Here is a 20,821-nt window from a genome sequence, read left to right as displayed (position 1 = left end):
GCAGCAGGACAGAACCAAACAGCAGAACATAAACCATCCCCAAAATCTGGAGGAAAAAAAAAAAAACTGAGCAAAATAAGTTCCACCTTCCCCCCCCCTCCATTGCACTTCTCAGGCTGTTTTAGATTTTCTTCAAGTGTATTAAATATAGCTTTAAAGAAATTGGAAGCAAAACCTATTCTTTGGGCCAAATGACTTTGGAGGTTAGTTGGGTTTTTTTAACTCTCACAACAGCCACGGCAAGGTTTTCATTTGTGCTTGAATCAAAACAATTTGCTTTGGCTCTGAACAAGAGGTTCAGATCAGAACTGCAGTGGGGCAGTGAGATTTCAATCTGTGCTTGCTGTCAGATTCTCCAGGCTGTGCAGAAACACAGTGGGTGGCTGGTCACAGTCCTGGCACTAAAGCTGACTTTGTACAGGGCCTTGGAAAAAGCAAATAAATCACTTTGTAAAGGGTCTGAAATGTCAAAATGAGTTTTTTTTGCATTTGCAAGATACAAAGCCTTGTGCTGTATTCAATTCTACCAAGCATTTTAACATCTGGTTAAGTCCTGCTTCAGGCAGAGCTCAACTCCAACAGAGGAACAGTTCCCAGCTACCAAACCAAGAACCATGCAGTGGTTGGACCAGATACTTCTATCTAGCCTGGCAATCTGTGATTCTGTGACTCAGTGAGTATCCCACCTGCCCTAACTGGTCCCTTGATGAACTCTATGATCTCTGGAGGCCCCTCCCAACCCCTAGCATTTTGTGATTCTGTGACTACACTGGAAGCTCCTTGGTATCAGAGAAGTACCTCTTACTCAGCCTTTACAATGCAGAAAAGTCTTGGGTAGAGGTGTGACTAAATGATTCAAGGGCCTTAAAAGTGTTTCAAGGTATCACCAGTTGATGTCCTCAAAAAGTCCTGATTAACACAGATATTTCATCCTCTACTCTGCAATCTCCACCTCTGCTCTGCTGAGACCCTACCTGCAGCACTGCATCCAGTTCTGGTGCCCCCAGATAAGAAGGACATGGAACTGTTGGAGTGGGTGAAGAGGAGGCCACAATTGGGACAGGCTGAGAAAGTTGGGACCGTTCAGCCTGGAGAAGACTCCAGGGAGACCTTAGAGCAGCCTTCCATTGACTGAAGAAGGCTACTGGAAAGCTGGGGAGGGACTTTTGACAAGGGTTTGGAGTGACAGTATGAGAGGCAATGGCTTTGAGCTGGAAGAGGTGAGACTGAGACAGGAGATTAGGAAGAAATTCTTTCCAGTAAGGGTGGTGAGACAGTGGAGCAGGTTACCCAGGGACATTGTGGATGTCTCCTCCCTGGAGGTATTCAAGGCCAGGCTGGATGAGGCCTTGAGCAACCTGGCCTAGTGGGAAGTGTCCCTGCCTATGACAGGGAAGTGGAACTAGCTGATCTTTAAGCTCCCTTCCAAGCCAATCCATTCCATGATTCTATGATGATTTACACAAGGGGCTTTATGCAAGTGCCATTGTTGTCTGGTAGCTACCAACAGCACTGGATGAAATGTGCAGGTATCCATCTATTCCTCATTAATAGCCTGGAACACTGTTACTCTAATGACTCTAAACTAGAAACTTTCCATCTGCAAGCAAAATTTCCTTTGTTATAATCTAGGATAATTTCTAGCTTAACAAGATCTTGTTGCTACTTATAGAGCATGATTAATGGCTAATATAATAAGAAATACATTAAATAGCCCATTCTTAGCCCATTAATGTTTGCACCAGGATGCAATTTGCACTCTATTAGCTCAGTCACTTGGCTCCACAGCTACATCTGCATGTGGATAATGCTTCTCTTAAAAATCTATTACAGCTTCAAAGGTAGCAGGCATTGAGAAGAAGACTTGGCAGATTCTGCTCCAAGATGATCAGGGGGCTGGAGCACCTCTTCTATGGGGACAAGCTAAGAGGGCTGTGGTTGTTCAGCCTGGGGAAGAGGAGGCTCCAGGGAGACCTTAGAGCTGTATTTCAATGGTATGAAGACCTGAAGGCCTCCTGACTTTGTGTCCCACCTAAGTAAACAAGTTGAAGAAGCAAGCCTGTCCTTAAGCTACCTCACCTGGAGCTCCAGGGAGACCTTAGAGCTGCATTTCAATATCTGAAGGGGACCTACAGGAAGGCTGGGGAGGGACTGTATAGAAGGGCCTGTGGTGATAGGATGTGGGGCAGTGGTTTGAAACTGGAGCAGGGGAGATTTAGGTTGGAGATCAGGAGGTAGTTCTGCACGGTGGTGAAACACTGGAACAGGTGGCCCAGGGATGTGGTTGAGGCCCTGAGGCTGGAGATATTCAAGATCAGACTTGATGTGGCCCTGAGCAGCCTGCTTAGTTGTAGGTGTCCCTGCTGCCTGCAGAGGGGTTGGACAAGATGACCTTTGAGGGTCCCTTTCAATCAACTGCAATCTGTGACTCTAGGTATTTTCAAAATCAAGGGATGAAGTCAGGACAAGGAAGAGCTCTTTCCCAAAGTATCGATCTCCTGACTTGCTTCTGGCACGCACTGCAAAGCCATGGGTGACAGGAATTAACAGGACTTACAGACAGGGCTGGTTTCAAACTCAAATCTTCGGCTGAAGCCACCGTAGCCAGCAGCTGTCCGGGCGCGGATCTGGAAGACGTAAGCTGAGCCTGGCTTGAGGCCATCCGCCGTGATCACCGTCTCCTTGGATCTGATGATGGTGTAGCTCGTCTCCTGGTCCTATTCCCACCCACCCCACCAGGGAACACAAACACAACAGTGATTCTCAGAGAGGACGACGAGAGACTCTTAACACCCCACACAGACAGCTACATTACAAAGCATGACTGAAACTTGCACTTTGCAGGATCTCCTCCTCACACCACCCCTCTGAAGGCCCTTTCTGCAGTTCAGGATTGGGGCTGGAGCATCTCTCTTACAAGGAAATGCTGAGAGACTTTGGGGGTGTTTAGCCTTAAGAGAAGGCTGTGAGGGGATTGCATGAATGTTGCTAAATATCTGAGGGGTGGGTGTCAAGAAGAAGGGCCCAGGCTCTTTACAGTGGTGTCCTGCAGGGGCCTGAAGAGGCAAAGGACTCAAACTGGAACACAGCAAGTTCCACCTCAACATGAGTAGAAACTTCTTTGGCGTGAGGGTTTGGAACCCTGGAGCAGGCTGCCCAGAGAGGTTGTGGAGTCTCCTTCTCTGGAGACTTTCCAAACCCACCTGGATGTGTTCCTGTGTGACCTGCCCTAGGTGATCCTGCTTTGGCACGGAGCTTGGACTCTATGATCTCTGGAGGTACCTTCCAGCCCCTACCATTCTATGGTTCTAAACATAATTTATTATAACAGACAAAATCAGATCTCACAGAACTGTTGAAGGTATGACACAGAGGGACTGTCCACCCAAAATGACAATATGGGGACCAAAGTGGCATCTGCAGTAGGAATAGTTTTTAGGATGTACATAGCCCAGTGTAATGGAAATTGGCATGGGTGCTGGACTTGATGATCTCTGGAGGTCCCTTCCAAGTCCTCAGATTCTGTGATTCTGTGATCCTACAAAGATCAATCCCAAGGCAGAGGGAAGAGGGAAAAAGCCCCATCACCTTAGGAAGGAACTTGAATTTATAACAAAAGGTAATTAAGCCTAAGCGAGGTAAATACACTATAAAATCTGGCATTTCCAGAACCAGGAATTAAACCTTGGGAAAGGAAGGATAACCTACAACTCCAGAAGAACACTGAATTTTGCATTGTTCTTCTGAAGCAAGGAAGTAGGAAGAAAAATTGCTGAAATAAATCTTCATTTGCATCAGTGTGTAATGTGAAAGAGTCTCAGTGCTTTGATTAACATTTCCCTCAAATGCTTGGTAATTACTCTTGGAATTATTTACTGTAACACAATCCAGACAAGAGCTCATAAATTAAGGTCTAGAAATTTGGAAACAGCTTTTCATTTGCCATTCTCTCTCAGACCCAAATTATGATGTGGAAATGGGTAGTGGTCAATGGCTCGATGTCCAGATGGAGACGGGGGACAAGTGGTGTCCATGAATGGCCTGTACAGGGACTAGTGCTGTTCAATATCTTCATCAATGATACAGACATTGAGACACCCTCAGCAAGTGTGCAGATGGCACCAAGCTGAGTGATGTGGATAAGACTGAAGGACAGAATGGGACCTAAGCAGGCTGGAGAGGTGGGCTGAGGAGAATCTCTTGAGGTCCATTAAGGTGAAGTGCAAGGTCCTGCACCTATCTTGGGGCAATGCTAGATATCAGTCCAGGAGGTTCCACATGAACATAAGGAGAAACTTTTTCACTGTGAGGGTGCTGGAGCCCTGGAACAGACTGCCCAGAGAGGTTGTGGAGTCTCCTTCTCTGGAAACATTCAAAACCTGACTGGATGTGTTCCTGTGAGACCTGCCCTAGGTGACCCTGCTCTGTAAGGGTGTTTGGACTGGATGATCTCTAGAGGTCCCTCCCAATCCCTCCCAATCTGTGACTCTGTGAAGGAATAGCCAGATGTTTCTGGGAAGGGACATATGCTCCATCCCCAACCTCTCTTATTTTTAGCAGGCTCTCCCTTAATGTGCTAAGGCCAGAGAGAAATCTGCCAGGCAGATTTAATGCACTCATCCAAGAGCAGTGGCACGCTGATGGAAAACAACACCCTCATTTCAAGTCTTCCTAATCATTTACTGCAAAATCAATCTGACATTGATTTATGCATAAAAGTGGCTCCATTCCCTTCCCTGACTCAAACAATTCTAAGAAAGAGAATAGGACATAAAGAGAAGGCACTTGGGGTGCTCAGCAATTGCCCTGCCGCACCTTTTCAAAGTACTTGATTTCGTATTCCAGGATGATGCCGTTGGGTCGCTCTGGCTCCTGCCAGGAAAGGGAGATGCTATTTTTAGTGATCTTCCCCTTTTTCACACTACTGACTGGAGAAGGTGCTGCAAGACAGGGAAAGGGAAAACAAACAAACAAACAAACAAAAAATACCAAAAACAACAAACCAACAGAAACAGAAAAGAGACAGAAGGCATGGTTAGTAAAGAGTCAACCTGTGCTGAGGTCAGACCCCACAGTGCACCCTAAAACGCCAGGCAGCTTTCAGCCCCTGCAGGTCTGCTTTCACCTCTGTGCTGTTTGCACATTTTCAGCTAGGCTCACACAGATTTTCAGCAGCTGAGGATCTAAACCAACACCACCCACACCCCAGCAAGCTAACATCAACTCGTTGGAGCAATTCCAGAGGAGGGCCACAAGGATGATCCAAGGGCTGGAGCCCCTCTGCTATGAGATTAGGCTGAGGGAGCTGGGGTAGTTCAGCCTGGAGAGGACTCCAGGGGTGCCTTAGAGCTGTTTTCCAATACCTGAAGGGATCATTTAGAGAGGCTGAAGAGGGACTTTTCTTCAGGGTATCTAGAGACGGGGCAAGGGGGAATGGTACGAAGCTGAGGCAGAGCAGGGTTAGACTGGAGCTTAGGAAGTTCTTCAGTACAAGGGTGGTTAGACTCTGGAACAGGTTGCCCAGGGAGTTTGTGGATACCTCCTCCCTGGGGGTGTTCAAGGCCAGGTTGGATGAGGCCTTGGACAACCAAGTCTAGTTGAGAGACATCCCTGCCCATAGCAGAAGATGATCTCTGAGGTCCCTTCCAACCTAAGGCACTCCAGGATTCTATGAACTACCATCAGCAGCTTACACATCAACCTTGCCTTTTTAAGCATTTTTCAAGCCCACCAATCCCACAACTTTGCCTTGTCAAATCTGCCAGGATCTACCCTACCAGAATTATGCACTGGTTACCCACTGCTCTCTTTCAGCTCTTTTGAAGGCATGTGTTTATCAGGAGACCTTGGATTATGTGGGTTCCTCAACTAAGTCTTTTTTAGCTTGTGCACTAGTTATAGGCCAGGCATCTCTCAGCCCCCTCCTTCCAGGAGCAAGGAGCAGAGTAGCTGAGACCATTACAACATTTCTAATTCAATTGCTCTCCGTAAATATCACTGGGGTGTTGCAGCTCACAGAGTGATGCTAATTCCCTTGCAAATGGCAACTGTAAATATTTTAATGGCAATCAGGGGTTGGGAAGTTCGTGGTGTGCTGGAGGAAGCCACAGCATGAGGGCACCTCCAGCAGCTCAGCTTAGTATTTTAAGATGCAGCCCTGAAAGGTTATCTGCCCTTTGCAGAGCACCACAAACAGGCTTGGTCCTTTGTTTTCAGGCTGATATCTGCAGAGACCTTCCCAAGTTGTGGATGCTACCACTCCTGTCAGGTCCCTAGCAAAAAGTTGCTATGGGCAATGCAACCCTAACAGCCCCAGGTATTTTATAAAAGAGTAGGGGAAAACAAAGTGAAAAGAAAGGCTTAAGCCTAAAGAGCAGAGATTTAGACTGGAGATTAGGAAGAAGTTCTTTAGAGTGAGGGTGGTGAGGCACTGGAACAGGCTGCCCAGGGAGGCTGGGGATGCCCCTTCCCTGGAGGTGTTCAAGGTCAGCTGGATGAGGCCTTAAGCAACCTGGGCTAGTGTAAGGTGCTCCTGCCCATGGCAGGGTGGTTGGAACTGGATGATTTTCAAGGTCCCTTCCAACCCAAACCATGATTCTGTGAATTCCATGAAACGGGAGAAATTCAATTTTTTAATTTATAGGGCCATGAGCAGCTTCTCCAGAGGAAATCCAGCCCACACTTGGCCTTTCAATCACTCTCTGGACATGTTCATTGTTGGCAAGGATTACAGAGGGGCTGAGGAGACCCACAGCAGAGACCTTTGTGGCCATATGGGGCACTGAGTGCAAGCAGCAGTAGCAAATGGCCACTTTTGATCTTCCACAATGTACTGGAAACTAGAAAGAACACAAAGATTTCTGCTGCACACAGGACTAGCTGATTACCATAATACTAAAAAAAATAACCTACCTCATGAAGTAAAATAAAGACAACAAACAAATTAATCTTGCCAGCTTTGAACCTCAGCCAAAAAAAGAGCAAGGGAAGAGCTCCAGACAATTATCCCTGGACTGAAGGCTAGCAGCAAGCCTCCTCTTAAAGCAAACTCCTGCATCTCAGACCCCTTTCAGCCTGTTTATCTCCCTCCTGCTTTATGAATCTTTCCTCTCCTTGGCTCTTGGAGGATACTGAAAAGTGTTGGCCATTTCCATATTGCTTTTTGCTGGAGAGCTGGCATCAAGCTGCACATGCAATGCATGCTTTTGAGCTGTGAGTCCACCACTGTGCTCACAACTGCTCCACTGAAGCAAGTAAAAACCACCTTGGTGTGAATGATGATTGTGTTATTTATGCAGGCACCACGCTGTGATCACCAGCAATTTCTCATCCTCAGAAGTCACCTTACCCTTGGCTGATGTCCTCCACAAATGCTTGGGCTGTGTTTGTGGGCACATTTTTAAGCTGTCTGGAGAAGAGAAAGCTAAGGGGAGACTTAATTGCTTTCTACAGCTACCTGAAAGGAGGTTGGAGCCAGGTGGGTGTTGGTCTCTCTTCCCTAGTATCAGGTGATAGAAGGAGAGGAAGCAGCCCGAAATCATACCAGAGGAGGGTTAGGTTGGATGTGAGTAACAATTTCTCTCCTGAAAGAATGGTCAGAGATTGAAACAGGCTGCCCAGGGAGGTGGTAGAGTCACCATCCCTCAAGGTGTTCAAGAAACATGTGGCCATGGCACTTTGGGACAGGTTTTAATGGCCATGGTGGTGCTGGGTTCATGGTTGGGCTGGATGACCTTAGCAAGCTGCTCCAACTGAAACAATTCTGCGATTCTATGATGTCGGATGACAACTTAGACTCAAACTGCTCTTCTGGTGTAGGACTTCCCATGAATTCATCCAGGTTCCTAAATATGCCCTGTGTGTGTGAAACACATGGACATGCAAGTCAGAGCTGAGCATTAAACCTTTCTAAGCTGTTCTTAGCAAAAGCAAACTTGGGAAGCGCAACAAGGGGAGACCTCAGCGCTCCCTGGTATTGAGCAGCTCTCAGGAAGGTGAAAACCCTGCAACTCTCAGTGTCAAGATTGCCTGAACAAATAATAGACTTCTCACCCCCCTTACTGGGGCTTCCTGAAGCGTTTAAGTATGGAGCCTCACAAGAGAACAATGAAAGTGCTCCTGAATTCTGCTGCTAAACCTTTCCCTGGGAGGTTCAACGGAGCTTAGCTTTCATTCAATCCAGAGAAGAGAAGGCTCCAGGGAAACCTCAGAGCAGCCTTCCAGTACCTGAGTGAGGCTAAAAGAGAGCTGAGGAGGGACACTTGACAAGAGCTTGGAGTGACAGAATGAGGGGCAATGGCTTTGAGCTGCAGAGAGGAGAATTACACTGGAGATTAGGAAGTAATTATTTACAGTGAGGGTGGTGAGGCACTAGAACAGGTTGCCCAGGGAGGCTGGGGATGCTCCCTTCCCTGGAAGTGTTCAAGGCCAGGCTGGATGAGGCCTTGAGCAACTTGGTCTAATGGGAGGTGTCTCTGCCCATGGCAGGGTGGTTGGAACTGGATGATCTTTGAGGTCCTTTCCAGCCTAAACGATTCTATGGTTCTATGTATGAATCTCTCTTCGTGCAGTTTCCCACCACATTCCATGGTGGCTCTGCAGAATGCTCTGTTCTACTTGGGATAGAAAAAGGAGGTAAAATAAGACAAGGTGTAACTCAGCTCTGGAAGGAAATGAGCAAAGGAGTCACTGTACCCTTTCTGAATGTCCTTTCAAAGAAGCATTAAAGTGTAACCAGGAGATAAGGGCCAATTAAAGTCACCTCAATAAATCCCAGTGGTGCTGGGCAGGTGGGGCAGCTGCTCTGCATCCTTAGCACACAGAGATTGCCATGCTCTGAGGGAAGGAGGGCAGAAAGGGAGAAGTCTTTTAGAGTTTTCTTTGTCAAACCAAAGGTAATCCAAGCCAGGCCAGTGGACAAAGCCTGCAATCATTCCATCTTAAAAGCCTGCAACTGGATACTGTGCTATGTGATCCCAGGAAAAGCAAAGGATGACTTGAGGCTTGCTTTGCAAAGGTCACTGCTTCTGCAAGGGCAGCATCTCTTAAACAGAAGCCAAGCCATGCAGTGCTTCCCACATGAAGAAAAAATAAATTCACATCAGAGTCAAGGTACACAGAGCTGTAATCTGATGTGTTCCCCATGCAAGCAGGCAGAAGCCTTGCTCAGATCCCTGCCTTGCCACCCCAAAGGGTGTGGATGCACATCCTGAGCTCTCTGCCTGTTGCTTTACAAGGAAGCCTGCACAGATGCACTCATTTCTCAGCCAGATACTCCAAAATCCAGGAGGAGCATGACATCACTGCTGGAGAGGTTTGCCATTCTTGAAAGCAGCCAGGAATGTGATCCACAGATTCATTGGTTGGAAGGGACCTCAAAGATCATCCAGTTCCAACCAACCTGTCATGGCAGGGACACCTTCCACTATGATCAGGCTGCTCAAGGCCTCATCCAACCTTGCCTTGAACTCCTCCAGGGAGGGGGCATCCAGAGTCTCCCAGGGTAACCTGTACCTGTACCACCCTCACAGGAAAAAATTTCTTCCTAATCTCCAGCCTCAAGCTCCCCTCTTTAAGCTCAAAGCCATTGCCCCTCATCCTGTCACTCCAAGCCCTTGTCAAAAGTCCCTCCCCAGCTCTCCTGTAGTCCCCTTCAGGTACTGGAAAGCTGCTTTAAGGTCTCCCTGGAGCCTTCTCTTCTGCAGGCTGAACAGCCCCAACTCTCCCAGCCTGTCCCCATAGGGGAGGTTCTCCAACCCTTAAGGCCCTCCTCTGGACCTGCTCCAGCAGTTCCATGTCCCTTTTATGCTGGAGGCACCAGAACTGGACACAGTGCTGCAGGTGGGGTCTCAGCAGAGCAGAGCAGAGGAGCAGAATCTCCTTCCTCACCTTGCTGGTCTTCCAAGTGACACAATTGTATGATTCAACTCTGTGATATTGCACTTGAGACAGAAGTTTGAGTCTAAGTCACAACTTGACTTTTGCCCTTTAAGTTTAGTGCCACCAAATGTTCTCCAGTTGGCCTGATAATGGGTTTCAAAACTTTCTGTGCCCTCAGGACAAGCAGTCGCAAAGCATGCCTGGCTAGTTAGGTGTCAACCCATGACAGGAGGTAAACAGGTTGGACCTCAATTTGCAGGTGCTTGTAGATGCTTCTGAAACTGCGTCCAGGCAATGGCAGGTCCTTAGACCACGTAGAATTAAATGACTTTTCCATGAATTCTATCTTACTTATTGCAGAGAGGTAAATTTTAGCCCCAGGATTAATTCCAAACACCTTGCCAACCTTGTCCAACCCTACCCCAAGGTTCATAAATGCAGATCAGCTGCGTTTGAATTATTTTTTCCAAGGTATTTCTTGAGCAGCTGGGAACTTCCCGCTGGTCCTTTTCACACATTAAACATCAAAACCAGAACACAATCTTCACATTTCCTTGGCAACAAATATCCAGTGTTTCTTCACGTCTTCTGCCTCCCAAGATGAACACCTGAGGCAAATGCCAGCTCTTAAACCAATTTACAGTCTCTGTTACCTACCTCCACTCTGAATGCCTCTGAAACCTAAGCTGCCTAGATCTGTGCCTTGCAACAAAGAGGTCACACACGAGAGGAACTCAAGTCAAGCAGCCAGTGGTCCCATCAGAAGGCAGGGCCTCATCTGTGTAACGTGAGTCCATGGCTAACACAAGCAATCAGATTGATCTCCTATGAAAAGTGGTGACCTTTCAGGTGGGTCCCTGCCCAGCCCCTAAAAATGCAGCTCCTTGAGTTCGTCAGCAGAACGTGACTTGAAGCCCAACATGGTCACAGAGCCAAGGTGCTCCTAGAGCTTGCTGCCTCCCAGCTGGACACAGGGTAGGCTTTGTGCAAGATGAAACCCAATCTGATGCCTAATTCTTATGGAGAGAAACTGTTCTTTGAAAAAGCTTCCCTCAGATAACTTATGGATGCCATCTATGTGGAATTCTGCAAGGCCTCTGACATGGTCCCCTACAACACCCTTCTTGCCAAGCTGAAGACATATGGATGTGATGAGTGGATAAGGAATTGGCTGGATGGTCACATCCAGAGGGTTGTGGTGAATGGCTCTAAGTTCAGATGGAAGTGGGTAGCAAGTGGTGTCCCTCAGCAGTCCATAATGGGACCAGTGCTGTTCAACATCCTCACCAATGACATAGGAAGTAGGATTGAGTGCACCCTCAGCAAGTGTGCAGATGACACCAAGCTGAGTGGTGGGGTTGACAAGATTAAAGAATGGGATGGGTGCCATCCAGAGGGACCTGGACAGACAGGAGAAGTGGGCCCAGCTGAACCTCATGAGGTTCAACAAGACCAAATTCAGGGTCCTGCACCTGGGTCAGAACAGTCCTCATTATCAATCCAGGCTGGGGGATGATGAGACTGAGAGCAGCCCTGCAGAAAAGAACCTTGGGGTGCTGGTGGGTGAGAAGCTGGACATGAGCCAGCAACGGACACCAGCAGCCCAGAAGGCCAAGAGCAGCCTGGGCTGCATCAGAAGCAGTGTGGCCAGCAGATGGAGAGAGCTATTTCCTGCCTCTCTGCTCTGGTAAGACCTCACCTGCACTGATGTGTCCAGTGATGTCCCCAACACAGGAGAGACATGAACCTGATGGAGAGGGTCCAGAGGAAGGACACGAAAATGATCAGAGAGATGGAGCACCTCTGCTATGAGGACAGGGTGAGAGAGTTGGTGTTGTTGAGCCTGGAGAAGATTCCAGGGAGACCTAATAGCAGCCTTCCAGTACCCAAAGAGGCTACAAGAAGGCTGCATAGGGGCTGTTTCCTAGGGCCTGCAGTGACAGGACAAGGGGCAGTGGTTTGAAATGAGAGAAGTGCAGATTTAGATTGGATGTTAGGAACAAGTTGTGCACCATGAGGGTGCTGGAACACTGCAACAGGTTGCCTGGGGAGGTAGTTGAGGCCCCATCCCTGGAGATATTCAAGGTGAGGCTGGACAAGGCTCTGAGCAACCTGATCTAGTGGAGGATGTCCCTGCTGACTGCAAGGGGATTGGACTGGATGACCTTTGGAGGTCCCTTCCAACCCAAACCATTCTATGATTACCAGCAGCCCTACTGCAGAGAAGTGCTCATGACAAGATGACACCGAACAGAACGAACCCTTCAATTCATCTCTGTGGCAGAGAGATAAGAGGAGTGATCTACAGGCAGTTTGCATTAGAAGGGGCACAATGGTTCATCAGTCATTTCTGCCCTCTGTAACAGCTCAGCAGATACACCTGTTTGAGTCTGGATCCAGAGTGGCCTCCAGGATCTTAAAGGTCTTTTCCAACTGAAACAATTTCATAATTCTATGATCTATCATTGCCAACTTCTGCTCCAGCAATCCCAGCTGCTTCTTGTGCTGGGCACACTGGAACTGGATGTAGTGCTGCAGGTGGGGTCTCAGCAGAGCAGAGCAGAGGGGCAGAACCCCCTCCCTGTCCTGCTGCTCTCAGTGCTTCCTTCTGGGCTGCCAGTGACCATTTCCAGCTCATTTCCTGGAAGGCCTGTCACAGACAGCTGTGGAACACCAAGCACATTCACCTAGAGCAAAGGGAAGTCTGGCTTCCAGATTCTTCACCCACCAAACATGTTGGGTGCCTTACCAAGAACATCAGTGCAAGAGGATCTTAAGGACTCTATACAAGGAGGCTACCAAGGGCACCACTCTCTGAATGCCTGCAAACACTCACCTGTATTTTGCAGAGACTCCAAAGCCAGAGTCACAGACACCAAAGTGCAAAATCCCCTTCATTAAGCTACAGAATGTTAATAAACCCCATACATTAAAATAAATAAATCACAAGCCTGGTAAGACTGCCCACAACCATGGTCCACTGTTCAGGAAACCTCTTTCCAATGGCCAGGCTGAGCTCACATGCATCCATACCTCCAGCAGCATCAGCACTCAGTCCTGCTCAGGCAGTTCCTGGTAGGCTGTCACTTGTCACAAAATCACAGAATGGTTTGGGATGGAAGACCTTAAAGATCATCCAGTTCCAACTCCCTGCCATGGACAGGGACACCTTCCACAAGACCCTCTCCAATCTTGCCTTGAACACCTCCAGGGAGGGCACATCCAAAACCTACAGATCTTCATCCAGATCCTGGGAAGAGAGAGAGAGGCAGGCTGCCCAGAAAGGTAGTGGAGTCTCCTTCTTTGGAGTATTTTGAAACCTGCCTGGATGCCAACCTATGCAACTGCCCTAGGTGACCCTGATCTAGCAGGGGGGTGGGACTTGGTCATCTCAAGAAGTCCCTTCCAACCCCTACCATTGTGTGATTCTGTGATATTAGGGCATCAGGCTTTTCCTGAGTTCAAGGAAAGGGCTCTCTGCTGCCTCCATCCAAGGCTGAAGTCTAACTGAGATGAAGTGTTGGTGGAGCAGGGAAGAGAAGCATCAATGACTATCATTAAGAGGGACATGGAGCTGCTGGATTGGGTCCAGAGCAGGGCCATGAAGATGATCAGAAGGCTGGAGAACCTCCCCTATGGGGACAGGCTGGGAGAGTGAGGGCTGTTCAGCCTGGAGAAGAGAAGGCTCCAGGGAGACCTTAGAGCAGCCTTCCAGTACCTAAATGGAGCTACAGAAGAACTGGGGAAGGACTTTTGACAACAACTTGTAGGATGAGGGGCAAGGGCTTGAGCTGAAAGATGGGAGATTGAGACTGGAGATTAGGAAGAAACTCTTTAGAGTGAGGGTGGTGAGACACTGAACAGGTTACCCCGGGAGGTTGTGGATTCCCCTTCCCTGGAGATGTCAAGGCAAGGCTGGATGATGCCTTGAGCAGCCTGGTCTAGTGGGAGGTGTCCCTGCCCATGGTAGGGGAGTTGGAACTAGACAAACTTCAAGGTCTCTTCCAACCTAAACCATTCTATGAATCATCCTATAGGGCACAGATTCACAGGGAACTGTATTTTCTAGGGCCTCTGGGAATCAAGACAGGAAGTTATTCTCAAAGCTGGGGAACAGTTTGTGGTGAAGACCAGCACCAGATTCTTTCACACCACAGAAGAGCTGTGATTTCCCTCTGTTCCATTAGTGGTTTAGTTGTGAAGCCTAAGAATAAACACTCTTGACACACAAGGCTCTCATTACCCATTCACTCCCATCAAGGTGATAAGGACTCCAGCTCTGATCCATCAATGTGCTTGGGGAAAATGGACTACCACTGCTGTCAGCACTTTGCTGCATTATAGCCACAGGGCTCAGCATTTTGCAGTAGAATCTCCTCATTATTGACTGCATTTATCAGGTTAGCTTCCAGTACATCTCACCAGCATCCCTTCCATTATTAGGAACTTAATATCTCATCTGCATGCAAGCAAAAGCTTCCTTCTAAACCCCACAGGCCATTAAGACCAAAACCAGAGCTACTGAAGAATCACAGGATTCTAGAATGGTTTGGGTTGGAAGGGACCTCCAAAGGACATCCAGTCCAATCCCTTTGCAGTCACCATCCCTGGAGGTGTTCAAGAAGGGATTGGACATGGCACTTGAAGCCATGGCTTAGTTAGTCTTGAGGTGTTGGGTGACAGGTTGGACTTGATGATCTCTGAGGGCTTTTCCAACCTTATTGATTCTATGATTAGATCAGCCTGCTCAGTGTCTTTTCCAGCCTCATCTTGAATATCTCCAGGGATAGAGCCTCAACTCCCTGCCTGGGCAGCCTGTTGCAGTGTTCCAGCATCCTCATGGTGCACAACTTGTTCCTAATATCCAATCTAAATCTGCTCTTCTCTCATTTCAAATCACTGTCCCTCATCCTGTCACTGCAGGCCTTTGGAAGCAGTCCCTCTGTAGCCCTCTTTTAGCTCCCTTCAGGTACTGGAAGGCTGCTCTAAGGTCTCCCTGGAAACTTCTGTTCTCCAGTTTGAACAAGCCCAGCTCCCTCAGCCTGTCCCCATGGCCGAGGTGCTGCAGCTCTCTGCCCTCTGTGGCATAAAACCTGCATCTTTCTGCTCTCCTGCCACCACTCACCTTCTTAATTCCCCTGTTGGCTCCTTTTCTCACACCATCCTTACTGTATCCTTCTTCCAGCTGCTATCAAACCTTATACCCAGGAAATTCATGACCCATTTTTAAACTGTGTGGGAAATTTCCTTCCCTGCCCAGGCTGCCATGCTGGGTGAAGGACCACTCAGTCCTGCTGATGAATTCCAATATTAAAGCCAAATTACTAAACACTCAGTGAAATCACAGGTGGCCAGATCAATTCCTGCTGTTTTCACTTTAGGAACAGCTACTGAAGAACTGCAGCAGGGGGGAAATGGGCCAAGTCCTTCATTCCAGTGGTAGCTAGTTTGAGATTTCCTGTGGTACCTGGTTCCTCCTACCACCATTCTCTCATGCATAAGAGAAAAGCATGAGCCTGTTATAGGATCATAGAATGGCTTGGGTTGGAAGGGACCTCCAAAGGCCATCTAGTCCAACCCCTATGTAGTGAGCAGGGTTATCCTCCACTAGATCAGGTTGTTCAGAGCCCTGACCAGCCTGATCTTTGGCAGGACACTGAGCTGGCCACAGCTTTGCCCAGCCACACTCCATACCTTTTCCCCAGTGAAGATCAGAAGGCTTGAAACTATGGACTCATGGAATGGTTGGATTGGAAGGGACCTTGAAGATCATCCAGTTCCAACCCCCTGCCATGGGCAGGGACACCTTCCACTAGACCAGGTTGCTCAAGGCTTCATCCAGCCTGACCTTGAACACCTCCAGGGAGGGGACATCCACAGCCTCCCTGGGCAACCTGTTCCAGGGTCTCACCACCCTCACTGGAAAGAATTTCTTCATCATCTCCAGTCTCAATTATTAAAAATAATACTAATAATTTAAAAAGCAAACAACCCCCCCAAAAAAAAGAAACCCACACAAAGAAAGAAGCAGGTTCTGTTGGAACAAACCCCCAGAATAGTAACAACTCCAAGTGACTAAAGCTGAGATGAAAGGTTTTTAGTGACACAGAAGCCCACTGCCACCCTCGGTTTCAACCTGACAGGATGATCCTCAGTCACCTAGGCTGTGGGAGGCTCCCACTGCTTTTAAAGGAAATGGCAGAAAATGGAGGCAAGATCTCCCAGATCTCATCCTGGCTGCCAATCCAGACATCCTGCAGGGGTTTGTGGTGCTGAAGTGTGACTGTGGGTACCCATCTGCCCTGAAATCTCAGGTTGGCCAAGGTCAGTTGTATGAGGTTCAACAAGGTCAAGTGCTGGGTGCTGCACTTGGGTCACAACAACCCCATGAATACTCCAAGGCTTGGGCTAGAGTGGCTGGAGGCTACCAGCAGAGAAGGACCTGAGAGTGCTGGCTGACAATATTGGATTGCTGGTTGGACTCAATGATGACAGAGGTCTTCTCTAACCTGCATGATTCTATGCTTCTGTGTTGCAAGCACTGAAATGAAGCTAACCAGAAAATCTGGCCCAGAACAAAGTGCACTGCAGATGCTTGGGAAAATATCTCCTGATAGTTCAGCTTCCTGAAAGGTAATCATCAGAGTGTGAAACACTGGAACAAGGAAGGGAAAGAAAAGTGGAAAAGAGGGAGAGGGAGAGGGAGAGGGAGAGGGAGAGGGAGAGGGAGAGGGAGAGGGAGAGGGAGAGGGAGAGGGAGAGGGAGAGGGAGAGGGAGAGGGAGAGGGAGAGGGAGAGGGAGAGGGAGAGGGAGAGGGAGAGGGAGAGGGAGAGGGAGAGGGAGAGGGAGAGGGAGAGGGAGAGGGAGAGGGAGAGGGAGAGGGAGAGGGGAAAGGGAGAGGAGAAAGGAAAGGGAGAGGAGAAAGGAAAGGGAGAGGAGAAAGGAAAGGGAGAGGAGAAAGGAAAGGGAGAGGAGAAAGGAAAGGGAGAGGAGAAAGGAAAGGGAGAGGAGAAAGGAAAGGGAGAGGAGAAAGGAAAGGGAGAGGAGAAAGGAAAGGGAGAGGAGAAAGGAAAGGGAGAGGAGAAAGGAAAGGAAGGCAGGAAGGAAGAGCTGCAGCTTGAACAGTGGATTTCCCAGGAGGCAGAGAAGTGATTGCTTGGGTCACTGGGGAAAAGCAGAAAGTGCTTGAGGGAGCTGGTGGCTCCCTGCTGTGCCCCATTTCCAATGTCAGGAAAAACACTGTGCATTTTGAAGGAACCCAAAAGGGAACTGGAAAACAGGCGTGAGCTGAGAAAGCTATGAGCAGAGATCAAAATGAGCAGAGCTGTTGAGTCCTGGGGAAAAGCAGAGTGAAAGAGAACACGAGCCTCCAAGCAAGTAAAAGGTTGTTGTATTTGGAGCAAGACAAGCACAGAACTGAATTTTGGAACAGCTTTCTAAGCAGAAAAATGAAGAAGCACCAGGGAAAAGCATCTGGTGAGCCTGTGGCATCTACACCTTTGGAGGTCAGGCAGAACATAGAATCACAGAATGGTTTGGGTGGGAAGGGATCTTAAAGATCATCTAGTTCCAATGGCCATGCCATGGATAGGAACACCTTCCTTAATCAAGGATGTATCAAAGAATCACAAAATCACAGAATCACCCAATGGTAGGGGTTGGAAGGGACCTCCAGAGATCACCCAGTTCAACTCCTCTGCCAGAGCAGGATCACCCAGGGCAGATCACATAGTGGGTCTTGAATCTTTCCAGAGAAGGAGGCTCCACAACCTCTCTGGGCAACAGAAGATAATATTTTGTTTTCTGGCTCTGCCAGAGACTTGCAGCATGACCATGGACAAGTACTCACTTCACCTGTGCCTGCTGTTACCTCTGCAATAAAGACCCTGGTAATTCCTGTATCTATTTTGACTCGAGGGGTAGGAGCTAACTATTCAGCTGCTGCCAGCAGAGTCTTTGCTGTGGCCTGCAGGCACTGCTGCAAGGCAAATGAAGAAAAGAAAAATACCTGCAAGCACTACTGCTGGCAGCCAGATCCTTCTGGTTAAATCACAAGCAACTGGGCGACACCACACGGAGCTCAGACGCGGAACAAAAACCCTACGTGAGCAATAGAAAGGAAAAGGACAGGGAAAGTGGTGGGAAAGGCTTCTGTCCATCATTTAATAACTCTCTCCAGCTTCAGTTTCCAAATGGAAGTGCTGGGGGTGTGCTCCAAGAGCAGTGCTGTGAAGCTGCAGAGATCACAGCCCAACAGCACAAAGCCCAGCCTGAACAACGCCACGGATGCTCCAGACCAGTCCTGCACTTGCGTCACAACAGCCACACGAATGCCCCAGGCTCGGGGCAGAGTACCTGGAAACTGTTCAGCAGTAAAGGACCTTGTGGTGCTTGTTGACAGCCAGCTGAAGACGAGCTAATGTGTGCTCAGGTGGACAAGAAGGCCACCAGCAACCTGGACTATATCACAAAAAGTGTGGCCAGCAGGACCAGGGCAGGGATTGTCCCCCTGTACTCATCACTGGTAAGGTCACACCTTGAGTTGCAAGATCTGTTTTAGGGCCCTCACTACAAGAAGAACATTGAGGGGCTGGAGTAGGTCCAGAGAAGGGCAACACAGCTGGTGAAGGGTCTGGAGAACAGGGCTGGTGAGGAGCAGCTGAGGGACCTGGGGTTGTTTAGTCTGGAGAAGAGACCTTAGAGCAGCCTGCCAGTATTTGAAGTGGGCTACAGGAGAGCTGTGGAGGGACTTTTAACAAAGGCAGGAAGTGATAGGACGAGGGATGGTAAGACACAGGAAAAGGCTGCCCAGAGAAGTTGTGGAGGCTCCAAGTCTAGAAGTGTGTGAAGCCAGGCTGGATGGAGCCTTGAGCAGCTGGGTCTAGTACAAGGTGTCCCTGGCCCATGGTAAGGTGGATGGAACAAGATGATCATCAAGGTTCCTTCCAACCCAAACCATTCTATGTTGTTCCTAACACCCAATCTAAATCTGCTCTTCTCTCATTTCAAACCATTGCTGCTTGTCCTATCACTGTGGACCGTTGCAAAATGTCCCTCTGCAGCCTTCTTGCAGCCCCCTTCAGGTACTGAAAGGCCACTATTAGGTCTCACCAGAGCCTCTTCTCCAGGATGAACTCTCTCAGCCTGTCCTTGTAGCAGAGGTGCTCCAGACCCCTGATTACTTCCGTGGCTCTCCTCTGGACCTGCTCCATCAGATCCATGTTTTTCTTGTGTTGAGGGCTCAGTGCTGGATGCAGATGCAGGGGAAGTCTCAGCAGAATGGAGGGACAGAATCACCTCTCTCCATCAACAAGCTGTACAACACCTTATCTGCATAGGGCCAGGGCTCAGACTACTTAGGCTGAAGAGACAGAAACTGAACCCTTTGGGTTTCTCCACAATCCTACTCCCCGGGATGTTGCCTATCAGGATGACTTTTCTCTCCTTAAAACGTGGCCTGCATAGCTGTGAGCTGCTAACATGAAGTGGCATTAAGAAGGTGAATGATGGATGCTGTGCATCAGGCAGGATGATTAAGGAAGTATGTGGTAGATGCTGGGGTATATTAGCTTCTCTGCCTCCTGACATGAGAATTGATCACCCCTAATCCATGGCAGAAACAAACCAGAGGTTAGCTCCTCTCCAACAATTCAGCTTCTGTTCTCCTTTGTTTACACCACCCCCACCCCCTCCTCTCTTTAGAGCAAAGCCCATTAACTAGCACTGGTTTTAATTGAAATGAGATCCTAGCAAGGTGCAGAATTGATCCTGTTTTGACAGGGCTGCCTTCCAAAGGGGAGCAAAGGTGAAGCATTCCCATTATCAAGGGCACAAGAAGAACAAAGGCTTGGGTTTGCAGCAGGATTCAATAGCACTGAAGTATTCAAATGGTGCTAAGCTGGAGAGATGGGCAAAGAGAAGCCTCATCAACAAGGATAGGTATAGAGACCTGCATCTGGGGAAGAACAACCCTCTGCACCAGTACAGATTAGGGGTTGACCTGGAAACCCGCTCAGTGCAGAAGAGCCTTGGAATCCTGGTGGACAAGAACTTATCCACAAGACAGCAATGTGCCCTTGTGGCCAAGAAGGCCAGTGGAGCCCTGGGGTGTATTAAGAAGACTGTGGCCAGCAGCTAAAGAAAAGTTCTCCTCCCCTTCTACTCTGCCCTGGTGAGTCCATATCTGGAATATTGTGTCCAGTTCTGGGCTCCCCAGTTCAAGAGGGACAGGGATATACTGGAGAGTGTCCAACAGACATAACAGGATGATGAAGGGATGGATTATCTGTGTGCCGAGGTAAGGCTGAGAGAGCTGAGGCCATTCAGTCTGGAGAAGAGAAGGCTGAGAGGGGATCTGATCAATGTTTATAAATACCTGAGGGGTGGGTGTCAAGAAGAGAGGTTGTGGAGTCTCCTGCTCTGGAGACTTTCAGGACCCATCTGGATGTGTTCCTGTGTGACTTGCCATGGGTGACCCTGCTTTGGCAGGTGGGTGGGACTTCCAACCCCTCCCATTCTGTTATTCTATGACTGTACCTCCCCAAAACGTGAAATCCTCTCAGAGTGCTACACGGTTTGGCAGCTTCAGCAGAAAGAACAAGATTCCAAATGGTTTAGACTCCATACAAGGAACACTGGCCTCAACCCAAACCTATTTGATGCTCATTTAAAGTGAATTTGCAAATTTTTAGGCAGCAGGTAAAGCAAGGTAATCCATTTCAAATCAATCTTCCCAGACTTGAAGGCCAGAAGAGGTAATTTAGCCCTCCCACAAAACACCACTGAGTTTTCATCTTCCTTTCAATCAATACTGATCCTCCCCTGGGGACACATGACCAGCCTGCACCATGCACTGACCTGCTGCTCGTCTTGCCCTGGCTCATTCATTACAAACCCACATTTGTATACCCTAGGAAAGTCTGCCTGAGTGAAGGAAGCACA

General features: G+C 48.6%; 1 protein-coding gene across 8 annotated transcripts in view; it reads right to left on the bottom strand.

The window, feature by feature from the left end:
* The window catches only part of EPHA5 (EPH receptor A5), a 210,182-nt gene that overhangs the window by 59,361 nt on the left and 130,000 nt on the right, over positions 1 to 20,821 (bottom strand). For all 8 annotated transcript variants that reach the window (XM_068137385.1, XM_068137381.1, XM_068137382.1 and 5 more), the window contains 2 exons: positions 4,816 to 4,940; positions 2,558 to 2,717 (listed from right to left, as the gene is read on the bottom strand). In XM_068137385.1, coding sequence (XP_067993486.1) covers positions 2,558 to 2,717; positions 4,816 to 4,940 — 285 coding nt within the window. The remainder of the gene's footprint in view (positions 1 to 2,557; positions 2,718 to 4,815; positions 4,941 to 20,821) is intronic.

The sequence above is a fragment of the Melanerpes formicivorus genome, unplaced genomic scaffold (genome assembly GCF_026170545.1).
Source record: "Melanerpes formicivorus ecotype bairdi unplaced genomic scaffold, bMelFor1.0.p_v2 SCAF_4, whole genome shotgun sequence".
Classification (NCBI taxonomy): domain Eukaryota; kingdom Metazoa; phylum Chordata; class Aves; order Piciformes; family Picidae; genus Melanerpes; species Melanerpes formicivorus.
The sequence above is the reverse complement of the archived record's forward strand: the minus strand, read 5'-3'. Positions and strand labels throughout refer to the sequence as shown.